This window comes from Eumetopias jubatus, unplaced genomic scaffold, assembly GCF_037043125.1.
Source record: "Eumetopias jubatus isolate StellerSeaLion01/CBP00866 unplaced genomic scaffold, mEumJub1_p1.0 scaffold_2, whole genome shotgun sequence".
In the NCBI taxonomy this organism is placed as follows: domain Eukaryota; kingdom Metazoa; phylum Chordata; class Mammalia; order Carnivora; family Otariidae; genus Eumetopias; species Eumetopias jubatus.
The window spans coordinates 35,215,065-35,237,477 of record NW_028274808.1 but is presented as its reverse complement, the minus strand read 5'-3'; the positions used below and the strand labels follow the sequence as shown (position 1 = coordinate 35,237,477).

Below are 22,413 nucleotides of genomic sequence, written 5' to 3'. Positions count from 1 at the left end.
CTATCCTAGCCTAGACCTTCAGTCACCGTCCACGAGGCGCACCTCTGTGAGTGAGCACTGCCGCGGGGCGGAGAGTGCCGGACCTTTTGTCTCTCCTTGCACAGGAGTACCTGGACCTGTCCGTGCCCCTGGACCAGTACTCTCCGAGCTTTCCTGACACCCGAAGCTCCACCTGCTCCTCAGGGGAGGATTCTGTCTTCTCTCATGAGCCGTTGCCCGAGGAGCCCTGTCTGCCCCGACACCCAGCCCAGCTTGCCAATGGCGGACTCAAACGACGCTGACTAGCACCCCCGCCCCCCGTGCCCAGACTCCATCATCCACTGTATCCCTCACCCCCCACCCCTCCCTGCGAGACTCGCTGCCTTCCCCTTTGCCCCTTTCGTGCCGGCAGGAGCCAGCTGCCTTACCTGAGGCCTTCACCCCACGGAGTTCACCTCTCTTCCTCCTTCTCCTCACAACCTGCTTGTGTGAGAGAGGAGCAGAGAGGCAGGTACTTGCTCATGGCCACTTTGTCCGCTCCCCCTTGTTGGACCAAGACCCCTCCCCACCACCTCGGAGCAGTGCCTGGAGGGCTGGGGAGTGGGAGATGAGCAGGCATGCGGGCAAGAGCTGACCCGAGCTTTCCTGTGTTGGTTTTGTCTGCTTCGGGGACCTGTAAGCCCGTGCTCTGGGGGCGGGGGCCTTGTCCTCAGGGCTGCAGCCATAGCTGGGGGGGGGGGGAGGTCAAGTGCTCCGGGCCTCGGCTGAGGGCAGCCTCTACCCCAGATAGATGGTGCCAGTGGCTTATTAATTCCGATACTAATTTGCTTTGCTGACCAAATACCTGGTACCAGAGGATGGGGAGGCAAAGGCTGGGAGCAGTGTCGTGGCCCTGGGGCTCAGCCCCAAACTGGGGGCTTTGTACATAGCTATGAAGAAAACACAAAGTGTATAAATCTGAGTATATATTTACATGTCTTTTTAAAAGGGTCGTTACCAGAGATTTACCCACTGGGTAAGATGCTCCTGGTGGCTGGGAGGCATCAGTTGCTATATATTAAAAACAAAGAAAAAAGAAAAAAAAAAGGAAAATGTTTTTAAAAAGGTCATATATTTTTTGCTACTTTTGCTGTTTTATTTTTTTAAATTATGTTCTAAACCTATTTTCAGTTTAGGTCCCTCAATAAAAATTGCTGCTGCTTCATTTTTATATGGGCTGTGTGACAGGGGACAAGGGAGAGAATGTCAGCTGGAAAGGAGTGAGCCTCGTGGGCCCTGGGGCTATGTCTGTCCCCGAGGGCGCCCCAGCTCCCTGCACTTCCCTCGCAACTGCTCCCCCTCAGGTCCTGCCCCGGGACCTCCTCCGGGACAAACCTCCTACCTCTCCGATGCTTTTTGGAAAGGCAGGAGGAGACGACTGTGTGCGGTGGGCAGGAACCTCAGTGCACCCGAGGCTCTGGGCCCCTAGCCAAGGCTCCGCAGCCCTCAACCACAGATTGTTTCCTCAGAGGAAACTGGTGGGGTTGGGTGGGGTGGGAGGGTCAGAAGGGGGGCTGGGGGCCTACCTGGGAATAGCCAAAGGGTAGAGCTCGAGGGATTTAAAAGGAAAGCTACGGATTACGGGACCCAGGGCCTGCAGAAACTCAAACCCAGATACGCATCTCCTCCTTCACGTGGGTGCGGTTTTGTCCGTACTTCTATGTGAGGGAAAACTTGTCACGTAAGATCAGTTTGACGTCCAGGCCCCTTGCTTCATGTCTCCCAGCTTACTCTGGTCATGCTTCTCCCACCCCCCCACCCCACCATCCTTCCTGTGTCTGTGACCAGACTTCATGTGTTAGAACTATCGCAGATCTTGGCTTCCTATAGTTCTTCCAGGACAAACTCCACCCCATCCCCCAGGAAAGGGGAAAAATTCTCTGAATGTTTGGTGTTTGGCTGCTTGGAAATTTTCTTTCTCTGCCACCTGCTGGTGATCACTGCACTCAACACGTGGATTCCCTCCTCAGAACCTCAGCCCTGGAATTGGAAGTACTCCGTCCCCGCCCCTAAAGCTTACTCTTTGCGGGATTACTGCGAAATACAGAAGAAAGTCAGATTCGCTTTTATTTCTGCAGGGCAAACAGGATTGCTGCTTTAAGTTTCCTTTCTGAGCTAGCTATTTGGGGGGGCAGCTGCAGTGTTGGCCGCTGTTGTAAAGTTCTCTCTTATCCTTGTGTCTCTCTGTAAATATGCGTCTGTCAACATATTACAGTTTGTGTTTGTGTTTAAAGAAGGCATAACTTGGTGAACAGAGCCAGGAAATGAATTTCTGCTCTTAAAATCATTTGCTTTGAGACCTTAGAGTGGTGTCTTTCCTTGTAAAATACTGATGCTCACTTCCTCCTCAGCTCTCCCTTGAAGCAATGTTGTGTGAGTGGATGGAGGATCTATAAAGCGCTTTTAACATGCCTTCGGGAAAGGTGCTGGAGAACTACAAGGCACTGTTACTATAACCGTGATGTCCTTGCTGTTACTACTCCGATCGCCCACAAATTTCCCCAGAGACTGAGCTGGCTGTCAAAAGATAGTAAAATTGACCTGAGGGAAAATGAAATGGCCATTTTACTTAGATAACCAGATTGGGTCTCCTGAGGAAAGGAATCCAGTTTATCTAATGAAGACGTCGTGCTGTCAAGGCACTGAATCTGTCTGGTTTCGGAGGGTTAAAAGATTAGGGCCTGGGATCATCACACCATTAATCAATACTGCCTTTCCACCTTATTTCTAATTGCCATAGACTGGGGATCATCAGTCCCTTGGCACCACTAATGTACTGTATTGATCCTCAAGTAAGAAAGATTGAACCCCAGATGAAGCAAGAAATCTGTCTCCATGACAGTGAAGCCGCTGTGCCTGTCAGCCGCCACGGGGGGGCGCCAGCAGGCCAAGGTCTCTGTCAACGTCCGCGGGGGCGGGGATGATGCGCCAATCTGCTTCGGAGCTCCATTAGTCTGACCTTACCTACTGTGAACTAACTGGCGGTGACTGGGAAATCTTTAGCCTGGGCTTTAGCGTTACAGCGTATTTATTTGATGTCACCAACGTGACTGGTATTGTAATGACTGAAGTATAGACTTAGACGTGGCACAGGTGTGGGGTCCATAAATGCCAAGCTCCACCAACACCTCCGTGTTGTAGCAAAACTCTTACGTGTGAGATGCAGGCCAAATCTGACATCACCACTGAGGCCTGATTTTAGAAGCTGCCTAAAACCACACCCAGTGAGGAGATGAGTAGTTGGCACAGCGAAGGCCTAGGCATCTGCAAGGAAGGAGAAAGCTCTGTAGCAAGCTGGCGTAGCCCCCCACCCCACTCCTCAGCTGGGGAGAGCCAGGGAGACGGAAGGTCAGCAAGAACCCAGCTGTTCAGGAAGATTCAGTCTGGGGCAAGTTCTCTCCAGGTTGGCACCTAAGAGCACTCAGGGCCACGTATACGACACTGCCTCCCAGATGTTTGTGTTGGAGCATAAAAGTGACATTTAATGAACATGCTGCCAACAATGGCCTCGTCTCTTGTTACTCATGGAGGGCTGGGGTTGGTGGTGTGCTGGAGCTGATGGTGCACACCTCTTCCTGACTCTTCAGTGACCTGTTGGCAGCTTGAAGTCAAATGCTACCAATCAGGACACTTCCTGTCCCCCAACCAGAGCTGGTAATCGTTTACCAGAACACCACTATCTCGGTTTCAGCACGGGCCTAGATGTAACAAACCTATAGAGCCCAATAGCCAAGAGCTCTAGGTGATGAGACCAAAGAGACATCCTAGACTTCTCTGAGCTACTATCCTAAGAATGGGAAGAGGGGTATGTCCAGTGTCTTAGATGCCTAGATGTAGAAAAAAGTGGGTGAGGGCCAGCTGGGGCCAGAAGTGACCAGGGGCCCCTTGCCCCAACCATTCCCACTCTGCCTTGTAAGGAAAACCAGAACTGTAGAACAGCCCAGTAGTACTTAATGAATCATTCAGCAAAAACAGGATTGAACAAGTTAAGTAGCTAAGCCCTTGCCCACATTCAACACTTGAAATGTGAGCTAATTAAAATAAACACCCATCATTTTAAAAATGGGAGGATTTATTGTGAATCACCTTGCTAGGCCAATGGCGAGATCCACTGAATGCTGCGTAGTAGGGATTCATCATTCTCGAGGAACTGGAGTTCGTTAGCAGGCCAGGGTCGGGCTTTTCCTCAAGGTGGAGAGGAGGCTTAAAAAACATTGTAAAGTACAGATCCTTGCTGGGAAGCGCCAACGACAGTCCTCCCTTGGGTGACCCCAGAGAGGGAGACTGGGGTTGCGCTTGGCTTAAATGACTCCGCTCTAACTGCTTTCAATTTCACAGCGAGCAGAGAAGACCCAATTTCATCACCCACAAGCCAAAATATCTTCTTTCTAAGCACTGCCCAAGGGAAGAGGGCTGTTGGTCAGCTGCATGGCAATGTATTATGTTAAGTTTTCTCAGGACTGACCATCCTGAAAACACCGAACATAAGGATCTGAACATAATACTCTACTTGGTCACAAAAGGGATTCTATCAGACTTTAACCACCCCGATGACTAACAAATGGTTTTGTGAAAGACAAACATCAGGAAAACATACACCCAGCACAGACAAATGGTTAAGTCCTAAACCCTTAATTATGTTTCCTGGCAAAATGGTGGCTAATGAAAGCCCCGCGTGCTGGAGTAGTGGCAGCCTCCCAGATCCTGCAGCCTCCGCAGGCCCCAAGGTGGGGGGGGGGGCCTCCCAACAGCCAAGCACCAGCCAGGCCTTGCTGATCACCAGTCTGCCAAGTTCCCCGTTTTCTTCTCCCCAAAGCTGCTGCTTCTTCAGGTCCAGAAAGGCATTACTGGGGCGTACCTCCATTCCATCCCATTAAGGTGCTTTGCTTCCAGGGCACTAGTCCTACTGATGGATCCCTGAAAAAGTTAGGTGGTCTCACAACAGTTTTGGAGTTTCCCAGTCCTTACGGGGGAATCTAAGGTGCCAGGCTGATTCCATTATGAAAAGAAAAAAAAAAATTCCTCCCTTAAAGGACATACACAGGAATACGAAGCTGTTCAAAAATAACATGGGGAGGGGGCTTTACACACAGTTTGGTGGGATGACATCATGGTACAGAGGAAGTTGGCTTTGCAATTATATTTCTAAATGGTCTGAACTTAGTCTCACTGCTGACATCATCTGGAACGGTTACAAGGCCTCAAAGGCCTGCCCCAAGGACGACATGGCTGATCCTCTGCTTAAACCAGACACAGAGCGTCTTAGCTGGGCAGTCCTGTATGGATGCCACCACTGGGGGCAGGAAGCTGACAACAGTGAGCTTCATCCTCCGCTGGTCCTTATGCTCCTTTTGAACTCGCCTTGCTGTTCTGCGTTGTCTTTTGTGATTTGGCCTGGAGTGTCTAGGTACAAGACGTAAGGACTTTAGGCACTGCCCACAGTGAGATGTGGAAGCTCCTCAGGAGTCCCTTTTCTATTTTCTTAATCAAATAATGACAGACCACAAAGTCAAATCCAAGTATGCAACTCACCTCGATAATAAAAATTAAGACGACCTGCCAGCAAGGACCCTAGGAGTCCACCCCTGGGCATCTGCGTGTTAGCCAGCTCTCTTCCTCGGCCCTCAGGGGCCAGTAGAGCTGGTCAAACTCTCCCATGACCCCCCTGCCCCAAATTCTTTCATCCAAATGGGAAAAGCGGATAGATAAGTAATTTCTTATTTACATACATTTCTCCTAAGATTTAAATTGCTTTCCTGCTAGTATTTCCTGACATTTGAAGCCTGTGTGAAACACACAACATATGGGGACTATTTCCATCTGGCACAAAAGAAAATAAGAATCTGCCTATATTGCAATTAGCTTCTAGACTTCACATGTTTAGGCCTCATCCACGCCTGCATTGGTTGATAAGTTGGGGTTTTTTTGGGGGGGGAGGTTTGCTTTTGGATAATTGAGTTTTAAAAAATGTAGTGGTTATAAAACGACAAAAGTTCAGCCTACAACTTCCTGTTTGGATGACAGGAAGAAGCGTGCGGTGTTTTGCAATAGTAACAACTCTAGATTCTCACTGCCCTTAAAAATAACTAGAGATGAAATGTGTTCTTTTTTCAGATACTTACAGCTTCTTTAGCAGAAGTGATGGGTCCTTTAGGTAATGGGATAGGCGTTGATGGTGTTATGGGAGATGAGGGAACGGGTGGCAGCTGTATAAATTCTTCATCCTTGAACAGCAAAATTGAGAGTTGGGTTACTGATTTAAAACAAAATGGGTATTAGATCTATAGTCACACTGCCGTGACCACCAGGAGCGTGAAACAACCACATCTTCCGGCACAGGGTTCAAGAGGCTAAATCTGGAACCTAATTACATAGAGCCAAATGTTGACCTTTTTAAGAAACAGATCTGATAGTACAATAAATAGTCCTGATTAAATAACACCATTGTATTGAAATTCAGTTTCACTAAGAGAGTTAAAAATGGATAAATTAACTTATTTTCATTTTTAAACCTAATTAATCAAATGAAAAGTAAAAATCTAACCTTAGTTCCCTTCAGTGAAGGTGCTAAATCCACCAGCGTCTCTTTAGATTCAGGAGAAGTATGTGATTCCACAGGAATATCTGGTTTTGGAGACTAAGAAGAGAAGTATTTTATAAGAACATCAGCTTTCTGCTATTCCTGAAACTCAAAAGCATTTTTACAGTAGTTAATGCTTTCTAGCACAACTTGCTTTCCACTCACTAAATCCCTAACTTCTTCCAACTATGCCCTTTAGGAGAACGTATGAAATATGTCCCTGAAGGAACAACTTAGTATTATTTATCTTGGAGTTTTGAGCTCCCTACATACAAAAGTTGCACTCTAATGAGATTCTAGTATTAAAACTCCTCGGTCTGGGCGCTTGGCTAGCTCAGTCGGTGGAGCATGCAACTCTTGGTCTCAGGGTTGTGAGTTCGAGTCCAGTGTTGGGTGTAGAGATTACTTAAAAAATAAATTAAAAAAAAAGTCCTCAGCCATTAATAAGCTCCTGATTTGCCAATTCTAGTCCTGTTTTCAGTCTGACAAAAGAAGGTTGCCTTTTCTCAATTACTCATCAGCTTCTAATAGCACTGATATAACCTACTCAAAATTAACATCTTTATCATTTTTGGTATCTAATAATAAATAAGTTTGTCTGATTTATTAAAATGTAGGTGCTGCTTAATAGAAGCTCCTGCAACATGAGGAAAATGGAAGATACGGTATTTTGAGAATAGCTGGCTAACCTATCTTCAAGAATTATAATTAGATTTGAAAAGTAAATATGTCACTGCTCTTTGGAACTAAGTAATTGCTTTGTGTACTTGGGAGGGAAAAGAGCTACATATATCCAAAATTAAAGTATACTTAACTTGATGTCTGTAAATTCTTTACTGAACCTAGCATGCTACTTATTCTCATTTTGTATATATGGAAAAAGGAAGTTTTAAAACATGGTTTTAAAAAAAAAGCAACCAATAAAATGCCTAGGAGCTTGTCATTTTGTCCTTAATTTCTAGGTCTTTTTTTTTTTAAGATTTTTTATTTATTCATTTGAGACAGAGAGATACAGAGAGAGAGAGAGAGAGCATGAGCAGGGGGAGAGGCAGAGGGAGAGGGAGAAGCAGACTCCCCCTTAATTTCTAGGTCTTTCTCAAACATTCCAAAAAGCAACATCTGGCTAAAGTGTTTATGCCCCTCTAGAATAATTCCGAGAACACAAATTTAGCTCTGAGATATTGTGCTACTCCAAGATTTCCTTGCTCCTGAGAGCAGTCTGAGAATGACAAATTTGGTCTGTCTTAAAGACCAAAGATAGAGTAAGAACCAGCCAGGTAGGCTGCCTTTTAGAAGATGGTCTGGGTTCCAAAATTCCTCCCACTCTCCCTAGAATCCTTCCCAAAGCCCAAATCTGATTAGTCTCTGGAAATGTGGAAAGGCAAAGCACAAGGGTGTTCCCTGGAGTACATTTGTCATGCTGGACTTCATATCATTTCCCTTGGCTTATCCAAGGAATCACTAGCATAACTAAATTAAAAATGATGGGTCCCCACTTCAGAGAACTTAGTTTCATCTACTAAACCACATGTGCAGCATCTTCCACAATGGTCTCTCCTTTCTCACTCATGCAGATTCTGACTTAGACATGAAGCCACAAAGTAGAGAAGTGAGAGGGCCCTTCTGACCAGAGCAAGATGCTCTAGTGATTGGGCTAATCCTGGGTTTTTTGGTAAAATGCCAGGAGGGGAAAAAAAAGGCTGCTGAATTAAAGGCAACAAAAAATGATTAAGGAAAGGAGTGGAAGAAAGACAAAAAGTTTATATTCTAGATTGGCCTTTCACCGCTTCAAAATTAATAGGAATCTGGACAAATGAAATAGACACGAAAGAAGAGGAACCACTCAGTTTCAGAAGAGCAAGAGTCTGCTAATGAAGGCTAAATAGTTAAGGAGAAAGAATAAACTGGATTCCTAAATCAAGCTGGAACAGACAGTAAGAGCCCTATAGCTAGAGTTAGTTTTAGCAATTTTAATTTTTTTATGGAATTTTTTAAAGATTTTAAAGTGCACTGGACCAAGTGCCAAAAGATATTCCAAAAGAAATGTCTACCTTAACTGCAAGAGGAAATAAGACATTTGTGGAGAGGCCCCAGTTAAGGAAATCTAGACCCCGGGCACTCACCTCCCCGCTTACTGGTATTTCAATGGGCTTTGGCTTCACATCTATCAGGTAGAAGGTTCGTGACAGAAGCAACAGAGAAGGAGGGACGTTCTCCTTCAGGTGGAGGTCCTGCCACTGGAGAATGGAAGGAGAATAAAACAGGACAGAACCCCAGCATGTTAGAACTGGACATGACCCACCGTCACCGACTGCTTCCCTGGTTTCACAGCTTCCCCAGGCACATGCTGGGAACCAGCAGCAGGACAAGGATGAGAACACTCGTCTCCTGGCTTCGGCACCAGTGGCTGTAGCCTGCATCCCCCCTCACAAAAGTGGGATCCTCTGAGTTGGAGAGGGAGAGTTCCGGTCACCTCTCAAACCGACTGTGGATCAAAGGAGCTAAGTATCTTCTCTTAGACACAGAGCAGATAAGGGGAAAGACTAAGACTCACTCATAACCAAAGAAATAAACATTAAAATGAGAATGAGTGTAATTTTCAAGTATCAAACTGGCCAAACTTTTAAAAAAATAAATACATAGATATATACATAGATGATAGATGATAGATAGATAGATGGATAATACCTGACAAAAGACAAAATTCAAGAAGTAAATAAAATATAATCAGTAACAATAAGCCTGCCTTCTACTCCTATCCTTTAACTACCCTGTTTCCCTCCCTAGAAGCAACCACTGTTACCAGTTCCTTATACAATCTTCAGAGATATCCTGTGCATAAACGAACACACGTTTGTATGTTTTTTATCTTCACATAAAGGGCGATATATACACACTGTTCTGTCCTTTGCTTTTCTTCACTGAAATGTCTTGGACATTGATTCATACCCGTAGCTGTAGAGCTGCCTCCTTTTTAACCATCTGTAAACGATTCCATTGTTGCACGGAAAGGCCATAATTTGATTATTCTCCTATTTATGAACTTTAGGCTGTTTCCAATCTTTTGCTATTATAAATGGTGCTGCAGTGGATAATCTTTTTTTTTTTAAAGATTTTATTTATTTGACAGAGAGGGACACAGCGAGAGAGGGAACACAAGCAAGGGGAGTGGGAGAGGGAGAAGCAGGCTTCCCGAGGAGCAGGGAGCCCGATGCGGGGCTTGATCCTGGGAACCCGGGATCATGACCTGAGCCGAAGGCAGACGTTTAACAACTGAGCCACCCAGGCACCCCTGCAATGGATAATCTTATAGATATGTCATATTGCACAAGTGAAATTTCTAGCTCAAAGTGAATACATTTTTAAATTTTAAATTTTGAAAGATTCCATGGAGGTTTTTATCAGCAATGCATGAGTGCCCCTCTCCCCAACCCTCAACAACACAGTGTGTTATCAAACTGATCTTTGCCAATGTAACAGGTGAATGTGACATCTCATAGTTTTAATTTATCTTATTATGAAGTTAAGATGTTTCATATGATTATCATCTTAGAGTTTCCTTTCTATGAAATGCCTGCCTGTATCCTAACAGGAATTTCTGAATAATACATAGTGCCGAATATCATATTGTTGGATTAGTATCCTCACTCCTTGGTGGGAAAAATGATACACTCTTCCAAGAAAGCTATTGGACAGTATGAACCCACTTAATGCTCTATGTTCAAGAAGTAAATGATTTTAAGAACCTTTCTCTACAATGTGTTCATCTTCCAGCAGAGCAGGTCCAACAGCTAAAAGGAAATAGCTACCTGACATGGTTTCAAAGTCACAACAGTGGCTCCTATTCCAAAATAATTTGTGTATACTTTATAGCATTTCTTACAGTTGCAAGAATGAGAATTTTAATAGGAGTTACTGCTTTGTTTGAAAACACTGATGCTCTGGGGTGCCTGTGACTCCGTCGGTCAAGCGTCCGACTCTTGGTTTTGGCTCGGGTCATGATCTCATGGGTTGTGGGATCAAGGTGGGAGCCCCACCTTGAGCCCCACATCTAGCTCCGTGCTCAGCGGGGAGTCTGCTTAAGATTCTCTCCCCTGCCCCTCCCCCAACTCATGTGTGCACATGTTCTCTCTCTAAAATAATCTTGAAAAAAAAAAGATTTGATGCTCTTAGTTAAAATATGTTGTCAGTGGGAAAATATTAAACATCTGTTGCCAAAGCTAACACTTTGCATTGGCTTGGGGTACTAATTGGAAAGTAGTCCCAGGTGAGCCCTCAGGGCAAGGCTCAGACCTCCAGATGGATTCATACACGACAGGCCTTGGATTTGAGGTTTTGTCTGGGGCCCTTAAAATACCTGGAGTATGCAAAATTCTAAGGTGGTCCCAAGATTCCTGGTCCCTAGTGTACCCACACCTTCTCCCAGTTATTCAGACACGAATCTAGGTGCTGCCGTGAGGGATTTTGCAGAAATAATTAGGGTTGCGAGTCAGTAGATCTGAAAGCAGGAAGTTATCTGAGTAGGTCTCACCTAATCACGTGAAGCCTTTAAATCTGGAGCCAGAGGTCAAAAAGGGGAAGTCTGAGATGTGAAGCCTTTGGGAGGCCTCGTGTGTGAGAAGGTCTCTCCTTTGCTGGCTTTGCAGATGGACGGGGCCTAGAGGTGAGGAATGCAGGGGGCCTGCAGGGCTGAGGAGCCTGGGGCTGACAGCCAGTGAGGAAATGGGACCTCAGTCCTACAGCTGCAAGAAACTAAACTCAGCCAACAAACTGAATCAACCTGGAAATGGAGACTTCCCCCAGAGCCTCCAGATAAAACACAGCCTGCACTTCTGACAGAACTTGTAAGCTAATAAACCACTAAGTTTGTTGTAGTTGTTTAAGCAGCAATAGATTCGAAGGGGTACATGCACCCTGATGTTTATAGCAGCATTATCAATAATAACCAAATTATGGAAAGAGCCCAGATGTCCATCAACTGATGAATGGATAAAGATGTGGTGTGTGTGTATACACACACACACACACACACACAAATGGAATATTACTCAGCCATCAGAAAGAATGCAGTGACATGGATGGAGCTGGAGTGTATTATACTAAGTGAAATAAGTCAGAGAAAGACAAACACCCTATGATCTCACTCATATGTGGAATTTAACAAAGAAAACAGATGAACATACAGGAAGGGGGAGAAAGGAGAGAGAGAAACAAACCATAAGGGACTCTTAAGGATAGAGAACAAACTGAGGGTTGTTGGGGGGAGGTGGGAGGCCGGATGGGCTAGATGGGGGATGGGTCTGAGGGGGGCACTTGTTGTGACGAGCACTGGGTATTATACGTCAGTGATGAATCACTGAATTCTACGCCAGAAACCAATATTGCAGTGTATGTCAAGTAAGTGAAATTTAAACTTAAAAAAGAAAGAAAACTAATAGAGTACCCTGTCTCCATCAAAAATAAATCTAGCTTCTTCAGCATCCCACTGCTCAATTAAAGAAGGCAAATTAGGTGGGATGGCTCGCCTGAAAAGTAGAAATCACAGTGAGGTCTACAAATTGCAGGGGACAGAGTTCTAGTGAAAAGGGCCCAGGAAAGCTGCAACTTGCCTCTGTGAGCTGCTGTCTCAGTTGTTCCTCAGTGAGACCCAGGGATCTCATCCCCCGGGCCCTGCAGGCAGCTTGCAGTTCTGACACGCTCAAAGCACTCACCCCTTCTCTGGCAATTACCTGAAAGCAACGTAAGGAATGGCATTGGATCTCCTGGTTCCAGTTTTACTGAATCCTACATTCCAACAAATCAGGGGCAACACCAAATCTGATGCTTTCACATCGGATTGTCCTCTCGCTGACTAAAGGGGCAGCAGCTGAAAATGAGGGGAATCCTGCCAACCGGTATTAATAATATCAGAAGTAGTCATGTAACTCCTCCCCAACACTTTGTCACCAGAGTGATCCTCTTCCCTCTTGATGTGCCTTTCCCCTTCATGGCAGCTTCAGGATTCACTAGAAAATATCCCACTTGAGAAGCTTCCAGTGTACCATTAGCTGGATGTCCCAGGATCGCTCTTCCCCTACCAACCCCCTACCTCCATCTGGGAATGGCCCTAACTCGGGTCCACCAAATTCGCTCGATACATAACACGGTTTCTGCTTGGTGTGACCCAAAACTAGGGTACTTCTGGGACCAGTTTTGTTTATTCCAAAATTCTGAAAGCAACAGCTGAAATCTAAATGAGACCACAGGGATCATGCTTTCTCAGTTCCGGGAATCCTGCTCCCTCAGGCAGAATGCTCTAAAGCAGCTGATTCTGACTCAAGAAACATTCTTTCCATTTTTTAAGGAGTCTAATTAGTAGTTATGATGCCTTTCCTCCATCGGATGTTTAGGCTCGGCTCTCCCTCCCTGCATTACGCCTTGCCACCCCTCCTTATCAGGCCAACTCACCCAGCAGAATATTTACTTTGGCACCAGCTCTGAGGAAGGGGAGCTGAGGTGTGAGAGTAGAGCACTGTCCTTAGCAATGGAAGACTTAGGAACCTCCTGGGGGCTGTTCCTTCCTAGTGGGTCCTAACTGATGTAGATTACTAAATCACTAACTGCTTATGAGGGCATTCTCCAGAAAATGCGTCAGAGTACGACAAACAACTCCTAAAATGAGTAATCTGGGTTCAGATTGTCATGGTAATGATTGTTTAAACCACTCAATGGTTTGCCAGAACCCATCTACGAGCAGATCTAGGAGAAGATACTGCACTTTATCACAAAGCCACCCTAAGGGATCTCCCAAGCCTTGCTAATTCCCCATGGCTACAGTTCAGCTCTTACTTCATCATCTCCTTTTATGGACTTTAGTTTCATCAGAAGTTGAAAGCGGAGCAAATTGTTGGTTCCAAAGGACTGCAACTCTAGAAGCTTGCAGAGGGCAACCAGCTGAGGTCGATCTAGGTGCTCCAGGGTTAGCTGATCTTCAAATAGCTTGGAAAAGCGAACTATCTCCTTTGTGCTGGGCTTGTGGCCTGTCTGGACCTAGGCAGTGGGACAAAGATGCTAATTAAAATGTATTTCATAGGGCTCTGGGGGTGGCTCAGTCGGTGGAGCATTTGGCTCAGGTCATGATCTCATGGGTCGTGGGATGGAGCCCCACTTTGGGCTCCGAGCTCAGAGGGGAGTCTGCTTGAGACTCTCTCTCCCTCTCCCTCTGCCCCTCCCCCCCACACACTTACACTCTCTCCCTCTCTAAAGTAAATAAATAGATCTTTTTTAAAAATTATAAAATGTATTTCTTAGTTCAACTTTCCCTGTAGACTATTTGAAAGACATATCAAAGCATATTTACAGACTCTACCTTATGTCTGGAAATAGGCCCTGTGGTACCAAGAGGCATCAAGAAGTCTGTCCAAGTCAGCCTAAGTCAACTGAAAAATCAGGAGTAGTTCAAAAGTTTGGCTCTAAATCTACAGTTCTTTCCAAAAAGTTATCAACGTCTTCAGTACACGACTGCTTTAAGGTAGGTTTTTCCACACACTACTATAAATGTTTGCAGTATTGTATGTGTATAACTCAGATATTTGCAAAGTCAGAGACTGTGAACAATTTGGAAGATCCATGATGACCTGAATTTTTCATATAACCACCAGCCTAGAAGTTGTTTCGTGTTACACAAGAGACTGACACCTGTTTGACATAGGATGAGAACTGTACGGAGGCATCTCCCAGCTTGGCCCTGTTCCTCCTTGCCATTTCTGTAATCGTTTCTTGAAGAAATTTTGCTAGTTCCAACTTTGCAGCCATTTTCTTTTTCTGTTTTTCCTCCTTAATAACAGAAGAGGAGAAAGTTAATCAATCCTTCATGATTACAGCCTCATAGATAAAGATGAGAGGAAAAGAATTGTCACTTTGTTATTGTTCATCCCTATTTTGCATGTTAATATTATTTTCAGACCTAGTTAAATGGGTTTTGTGAAAACCAGAACAAATAAAAAGTAGCCTCTATTTGCAACTTGACTCCTTAATTTTACCTTTTATTTCTTACTAATACAATGACCATAATTATTTGATAGATCTAAAATATCCCCTCAGTGGAAGGCTTTGTCATTATTTAGAATGAGATACTATCTCTTAGCCTGGTATAAACCATCTAGGCTGCTAGTTGAGCCAGCCCCTGGTCCCAGAGTGGTCCCAGATTTTGTGTGGGCCACAAACAAAGAAAACTAGGACATTAACTCTATGCTAGAGTAGCATATAGCTTCAGTACAAAACAGATACAATTAATTATAATATACCGACCTAAGTGTTATAACAGATCTGAACAAAGCACTACACAAAAGAGAATTAAATGTACATTCTTTTTTTTTTTTTTTTTTTTTTTAAGCAATCTCTACTCCCAAGGTGGGGCTTGAGCTCACAGTCCTGAGATCAGGAGTTGCATGCTCTACCGACTGAGCCAGCCAGGTGTTGGCTAAATGTATACTCTTAAGACACGATGTGAACGCGTACTTCTAAATCCTCATTCATTATCAGAAATGCCGTGTGGTAGCATTTTCAAAATAACCAGTCAGGGGCGCCTGGGTGGCACAGTCAGTTAAGCATCCGACTCTTGGTTTCGGCTCAGGTCGTGATCTCAGGGTCGTGAGACTGAGCCCTGCATCAGGCTCCATGCTCTGTGCAGAGTCCGCCTGGGATTCTCTCTCCCTCTCCCTCTGCCCCTCTGGCTCATGTGTTTGCTCGCTCTCTCTGTCTCTCTCTCAAATAGATAAATCTTTAAAAAAATAATAACCATGGTCAGGACTCAGGGGGATGGAGAGGAATAGGCTTCTCTCTCCATTTTTTTAAGTTGCCCAAGGGATTCTAATGATCAGTCAATCATAGCAATCATGAATTTTCAGAAAAATCTTAAAAGACTCAACCAAAAAAAAAAAAAATCACACAACGGCAATGGCAATACCATCATTAGAACCCACTTAGTCATCCATTCCCTACATCCATATCCATCCATCTATTCATTTATTTATTGAGGATCTACCTTGTACTAGGTGCTGGGGATAAAATGAGCGAAAACAGATAAGAATTCCTGCCCTCATGGGACTTCTGGTCTAATGGGAAAGACAAACATTAGTGACTAATGATAATCCAGTAATTCCACAAATTACAGTATAGCAGATAAGTACTACAAAAGAGAAACGCATGGGTGCTCTGATCTGATGTAAATACAAAGTCCTGCTTCCTCCCACTCTACCTCCTACAACCTCCTCCCCTCCACCACACCTCTCTCTCTCTCATTTTCTCATTTGTTTTAGTCCATGGGAAAGAAAGAGAGAGAACGTATTTTCTGAAACTGTGGCCATGGTGTGTATGTATTATATCTGGGGAATGAGCAGCGTTGAGGAAAGAGGAATCTTTAGATAAATCACGTCCTTTATTCCCCCCATCTTCCTGCATTCACGAACACATTCCTTGGAATCCCATGGTATTAACTCTAGGTCCTGATTACCTTACATGTAAGTAAACTAAACCAGTGCCAGTCAGATATTGCAATTTGATTCTACCCTTTACATGTGTCTCTAATGTATCTTCAAATTTTTATTCCTAATGCCGCTTTCATAATTTAATCCTTTCCCTCCTGCGCTGCTGTAAGAAGAGCATGCCAGCCAATTTCCCTCCTTTGGTTCTGCCCTCGTCAATTCTTTTAGCTAGCAATACCATTTTTTTCTAAAATCCAGATCTAACCGTATTACCCACCCTCTGCTTAAATTTACATTCCATTATTCACCCTGGTCAAAAGCAAAGTCTAAATTCCTTAGAGTGGAGGACACTTTCCAACCTGACCCCAACACATCACTTTTGTCTCATCTCCCACCATTGACCCCCTTGTATTCCCTGCTCCAACCACAAAGAGGCGCTCAGTGTCTCAGATTATGTGATACTCTTTCACACAAGTAAGCCATTTTAAATGCTATTCTTTCTATCCAGAAAGCCTTTCAAATGCTGTGGCAAACTTCTACCACTCTTCTAGTCTTGGCTGCATAGTTACCTCTTCTAGGAAACATTTCCCAATCCGATTTAAGAGTGGTCCTGTTTGTCCTCCCATCACGTGTTCGTGCCTTCAGACCTCTGTCCAGTGGAGGGGCACAGAATGGAAAGAACAAAGGGACCACCTTAGTTTTCCCAGCCCGTCACCCTCACAGTGACCATCCAGTGAGGACCCTCTTCTCCAGAACTACTCTCAAGCATGAAAGGGTCTGTCTGGCTAAATCATGCCTACTGTTCAACTAGTCACTGCAATAACAGTTGATTTTTGTTTTCTTTATTTTTTAATGGTTAGAAACAAGTTAAAATTCAATGGAAATGGGGATTGTTTTTTCAACAAATGATGCTAGGGAAACTTGGGTATCCACATGCAAAAAAGGAAAAAAAAATGAATATTAACCCTGATGTTCCACCTCTCACCAAAATTCACTCAAAATGGATCACAGACTTAAATTTAAAACACAGAACTATAAAACTTCTAGAAGAAAATGTAGGAGGGGTGCCTGGCTAGCTCAGTCAGTAGAGCATGGGACTCTTGATCTCAGGGTCGTTGAGTTCAAACCACACGTTGGGTGTGGAGCCTACTTAAAATTAAGAAAAAAGAAAATGTAGGAGAAAATCTAGGTGACTTTGAATTTGGCAGTGAGTTGTTAGATACAACACCAAAAGTACAATCCAAAAACAAAAACAACTGAAAACTTGTATTTGATTAAAATAAAAAAACATTAGCTCTGTGAAAGACAGTTAAGAGAATGGACAAGCCACAGGCTGGGAGAAAATATTTGCAAGACACATATCTGCTAAAGGACTTGTATCCAAATACACTAAGAACTTCTAACAATTAGAAAATGAACAACTCCATTAAAAAGTGGGCAAAAAAACAGATACATCCCCAAAGAAGATATACAGGTGGCGAATAAACATATGAAAAGATGCTCAATATCATACATCATCAGAGAATTGCAAACTAAAATAACAATGAGATATCACTTCACACCTATAAGAATGGCTGATATTCAAAGCACTGACAATACTGAATGCTGATGAAGATACAGAGCTTTAGGAACTCTCATTGCTGGTGGGAATGAAAAATGGTACAGAGACTTAGGAAGACAGTTATTTTTTTACCAAACTAAACATAGTCTTACCATATGATCCAGTAATTGCTTTCCTATGTATTTAGGAATCCAAATGAGTTGAAAGCTTATGATCATAAAAAAAAAACCTGCACACAGATCTTTATAGCAGCTTTATTCATGATTGTCAAAAACTGGAGTCAACTACAATACCCTTCAACAGGTGAATAAACAACCTGTGGCACATCCATACAATGAACTATTATGCAGTGATAGAAAGAAATGATCCATGAAAGGACTACACACTATGATCCCAACTATATGACATTCTGGAAAAGGCAGGTCTGTGGAGACAGTGGTTGCCATTGTTTGGGGGAGGTAGGAGGAACAACAGATGATGCACAGGGCATTTTTAGGGCAGTGAAACTATTCTGTATGATGGGGTGATGGTAGATACCATGACATTATGCATTTTTCAAAACCCATAGAACAGTACAACACAAAGAATGGAGTCTAATGTAAAGTATGAGATTTAATTAATAATATCTCGATATTGGTTCTTTAATTGCAACAAATAGATCACACAAATGCAAGACATTAATAATAGGGAAAATGGGGGGAGTATCTGGGGACCCTCTATACTTTCTGCTCAATTTTTCTATAAATTTAAAAACTAATGAACAGAGTCCATTAATTTTTTTTTAAGTTAAAAAATCCTACATACCTTTTTGGATTCACTTTCAAAAGTTGATGGCAACATCTCTGGGAAGAATTTCAGAAATGCTGGTAATAAGAATTCCATGAAGGGTACAATTATGAACACCATAAATGGAACCAGGCGGAAGAAATCAGCACAAGTCCTCAAGAGCTAAAGAATTAAATGCATAGGCAGTATTCATTATTTTAGGACATGCCCCAAACAAAAATGTGAAACCAAAAAAGCCTGCCTTGGTTCTTAAAGTGTTAAAAACCCTAGACAGATTTTCTGCAGCTTTGTATAAAATGGAAAGGTAGGGTTTTCCTCTTTACCATCGCTCTGAAGTAACATCTATGGGATACCTTCAAGGAAATCTATGACAAGCAAAACATATTGCTGACATCATCTATTGTTAGCTTTCATCTATGTCAGGGGTCTGTACTTTAATAGCATCGTGTCTGTTAAAGACTGATTTTTCAAATGCATATACTTAATATATTAACAGTAGTTTCTATTGCGGGTCCACAGATCAAATTTGAAGCTTCTCAATTCCTTGGGGAGATTAGAAAACACAATTATAATCATTTTATAGGCAAATATGCACAAATCTCAAGAATCTTGCCTAAAGTTGCACAGTAAGTCTGTTTCCGACAAATAAGAAACTCTGGTTCTCACCATCAGTTACTATTCCTACTTTGGGATTTTTAGGATGAATTTTCACGTGAGTTTAAAACTTGGTTGCCAAATAGTTCATTTTCACTTTACATTTTCTTTCTCAAATATGATCCTTGCCTACCCTTCGTCTCTCTCGTCTGGTCAGCACCTGCCCATGCAACAGCCTCCAAACCATTCTGGCAGCAACTTTGGTGTCAATCCATAGCAAGTAGAATCCATTGTAATAATATTTAAGTTCATCCATAAATCTTTGTCTATAAGATTGCTTTTCTTCCTTAATCTTCATGCCATGTCCTTTTGTGGGCTGAGGGCTTGTCACCTGGGGCTTTTTCGGGGTTTGCTCCAGCTGAGGTTTACCAGGGACCTCTTGTAACCAGCAAGTTGATGTGTGTAACTTTTGTATTATTCTAGTTCGTAAGTGAAGTATTTTATTGCCTGACTGATTAGGATAGGAGTACTTCTTGCTTACACAGTTCTTCATGTATGTTTTATTTAAATGGCAATCTGGCAAGTGAAGAAATGCAAATGATGGGGAATAAGAAGAGCTGGTAGGATGGACAAAATAGCTAGGGAATCTGGAATAAAGAGCAACATCCTCTTAGTTGAGCACATACTATTACAAATTTAAAAACAAAAGAAATAAATCTTTTAATATTTATAATGTTTTAAAAGCAGATGATATTCATAAACAAATGAAATATAACTTTTTACCCCAGTTGAAGAACAGTGTGCTTTATGGTTGAATGATAGACTCTATGAGAAATATTAATGTTAATTCCTAAAAATAACTGCTATGTTATAAGTTAGAAACTCTACAACTATTCCTGCACAGGGGTCATGCTAATCTTCTCTGTATTGTTCCAACTTTAGTATATGCTCTGCTGACGTGAGCACGAACGTCTGTAACTATTAAAAATCTAACAGCAAACATTTTTTCACCAGCGGTTGTGTTTGAAAGTGTTGTCTTTACTATCATAAAACGGGTGGAACGCTTGTGTCTTTGGTTACTCTGCTGACAGTAGGAATATTGCTTGAACAAAACACTTCATGGTCTCTGTGGGAATTAACCAAACACATAGTACTGATTTGTCTGTGTGGTGCCCATGGACTCCCTCAAATGAGAGGCATTTACGGCCCAAATGCCCTTCACCGACAATTCTTCAAGAATGTTAGGAATAAGAATTAGAATTGGGCACCCCAGCCAGGGATCTCTACCTTCTAGTTTTGCAACAGCTCAAAATCTTCAGTTAAATTAGCACATGAGAGTGTTTGAAAATAAAAATAAGACCCATCTAGGCAAAGAAAGTCCCTGGCAAAGACATTTCTTCTGGCAAAGAGAGGGCTTTTCCATTCTTTCAGACTGTTTTTGAAGCACACCAAGATAAAGCACTTTTTGAAGGGCCAAAAGGGAAAATGTACAATGTATCTGGCCCATAGTAAGTGCTCAGTGAATATTCTTTGGAATAAGTAAGTGATAACAGACCCTACGAGGGCAGGTATATGTCCTAGGACTGGCTTGTTTGCCAGCCATTTTACTCATTTTTCTGTCTGAGGGCCCCATGTAACATTCATTAGTTACAGAGGTGTCACCTTGAAACCATTACATCTTCTCTCTTCCCTGTGCCATACATCTAAAAATTACTCAGCCTGAGTTCTAAGGCATATAGAAAATCTGGGGTAAGTTTAAATACAATAAAATGTCAGCTTCCTAAAAACCAGTATAGTTAAAGCCAACAAAGCTTTCATTTGTTGTGGAACAAGCCTATCCTTTTACATATATCTTTTTCTAGAAGAAAGTTTATATAATGTTGCAGGGGAAGAGGGGATTCCACAGCTTACCTTGTTCGGGCAATAGCTAAGACTGTTTTATAACTGTAGAAGGCCATACTTATATTTGTCTCAACTAGTCAACATAGGAACCTAGACAGAAGGATTAAGTAAATAATTTAGTATTTTAAAAACACACCAATTATAAAGATACCAGGATTTCAGTGTTTACTATTGCAAAGGCAGAAAATTTCCATATTCCATTCAAGGTGTTAAACCTCTCTCAAGATCATTCCCAACGATCATGAATGTTTTCTCAGCTTGGATTTGAGAATGGTACTTTGAGATCCCAACAAGTAGAAATGATCTCTAACATCATGGTGCTCACGATGGTTATATGGTCTTCAAAGACTTTATTTCTGGTCAGTAACACCTAGTAACCTACTTGAATGGTTGCCAGGTATTTAAGAAGCTAAGCAATACAAACTTTTTTGTACCCTAAAAATACAGGTAGAATAAAATACCCTGGATTTGTTTCAGTTAGCTTTTTCCCATACTTGGCCAAGTTGCCCCAAACTTTTAAGATTGAAAGTAGGGGCACCTAGCTGGCTCAGTCACTAGAGCATTGGATTCTTTGATCTCAGGGTCATGAGTTCAAGCCCCACGTTGGGTACAGAGCCTACTTAAAAAAAAAAAAGTACTAACTAACCACATTTATGTAGCAGTTAAGATACACATGGTACCTACTAATAATTCAAGTGGAGGTAAATCGGTTTCCTGTACTGGTGATTCTCCAAAGAGATCAAACTGAGCTACCTTTAAACAAGCTTTATCAAAACCTTTCTCCATCCTGTGGTCCTTTCCAGCCAAGGGCAGCAAGGTGTTTTGGTAGTATCTCTTTTAGCGTCTCCTGTGGCCCTTTTCAACCAAGGGCAGCAACGTGTTTTGGGAATATCTCGGCGTCAACTCTGCTTTCCTGCAGCTGGAAAAGGCGTAGACCAGGGTGCTCTCCTGGACGGAAACCTCAACTACAGAGCTGACATTTTGAACAGGAGTTCAAAGAATACTTCGTAACATCTAAATCCAGGCTAAGGGCGGGCGGTCTCCTGCCGGAGGCATGCCACACCCGATCGGGCGGTTAACCTGCTCTCTGGTCCCTGGGCACCCCCCCGCCGAAGCTGCGGGGAACCACTTCCTAGGCGGGGACTGCGGGAGCCCCGCCTGCGCCTTCGCGCCGCCCACGCCCACACGCGTGGGCCCCAGGCTCCCCGGGTTACCTTTGCTTCTCGCCCTTGACGACACAGGGGCAAAACGCGCGGTCGGCTTCCGCAGCCGGCGGCTTTTCTACGCGCAGTGTGTTGGTGGACTGTGTTTGCAGTACCCGGGTCTGGGGGTTGGGGGGGCGGTTCTTTGTGTTTGGGTGCGGGGATGGTGCAGGCACGCGGACAACCTTGTTGGCGATCCAGGTTTATGGAAGAAAGACAAGGAGAAGCCGGGCGCAGGGTACGGGAAAAGAAAGGAGGAAGCGAAGCACGGAAGGAGGGGAAATGGAGGTTGAACTCCAAAGTTGG

At 43.4% G+C, this 22,413-nt stretch overlaps 2 protein-coding genes and 1 pseudogene across 6 annotated transcripts in view; 1 reads left to right on the top strand and 2 right to left on the bottom strand.

The window, feature by feature from the left end:
- Positions 1–701, top strand: part of FGFR1 (fibroblast growth factor receptor 1) — a 47,795-nt gene extending 47,094 nt beyond the window's left edge. For all 5 annotated transcript variants that reach the window (XM_088020963.1, XM_028124100.2, XM_088020962.1 and 2 more), the window contains one exon: positions 105–701. In XM_088020963.1, the coding sequence (XP_087877089.1) occupies positions 105–281 (177 nt within the window). In that variant the 3' untranslated portion in view covers positions 282–701. The remainder of the gene's footprint in view (positions 1–104) is intronic.
- A 4,088-nt stretch (positions 702–4,789) lies between these two features.
- LETM2 (leucine zipper and EF-hand containing transmembrane protein 2) lies at positions 4,790–20,961 on the bottom strand. Its single transcript, XM_028124091.2, has 10 exons — positions 20,915–20,961; positions 19,197–19,650; positions 18,428–18,571; positions 14,276–14,413; positions 13,427–13,627; positions 12,208–12,327; positions 8,722–8,835; positions 6,563–6,655; positions 6,141–6,242; positions 4,790–5,421 (listed from the first exon to the last, which is right to left on the bottom strand). The coding sequence occupies exons 1-10, from the start codon at positions 20,959–20,961 to the stop codon at positions 5,359–5,361; spliced, it is 1,476 nt and encodes a 491-aa protein (XP_027979892.1). The 3' UTR covers positions 4,790–5,358.
- Positions 19,874–19,967, bottom strand: LOC114224868 (U6 spliceosomal RNA; annotated as a pseudogene).
- Positions 20,962–22,413: the final 1,452 nt, after the last annotated feature.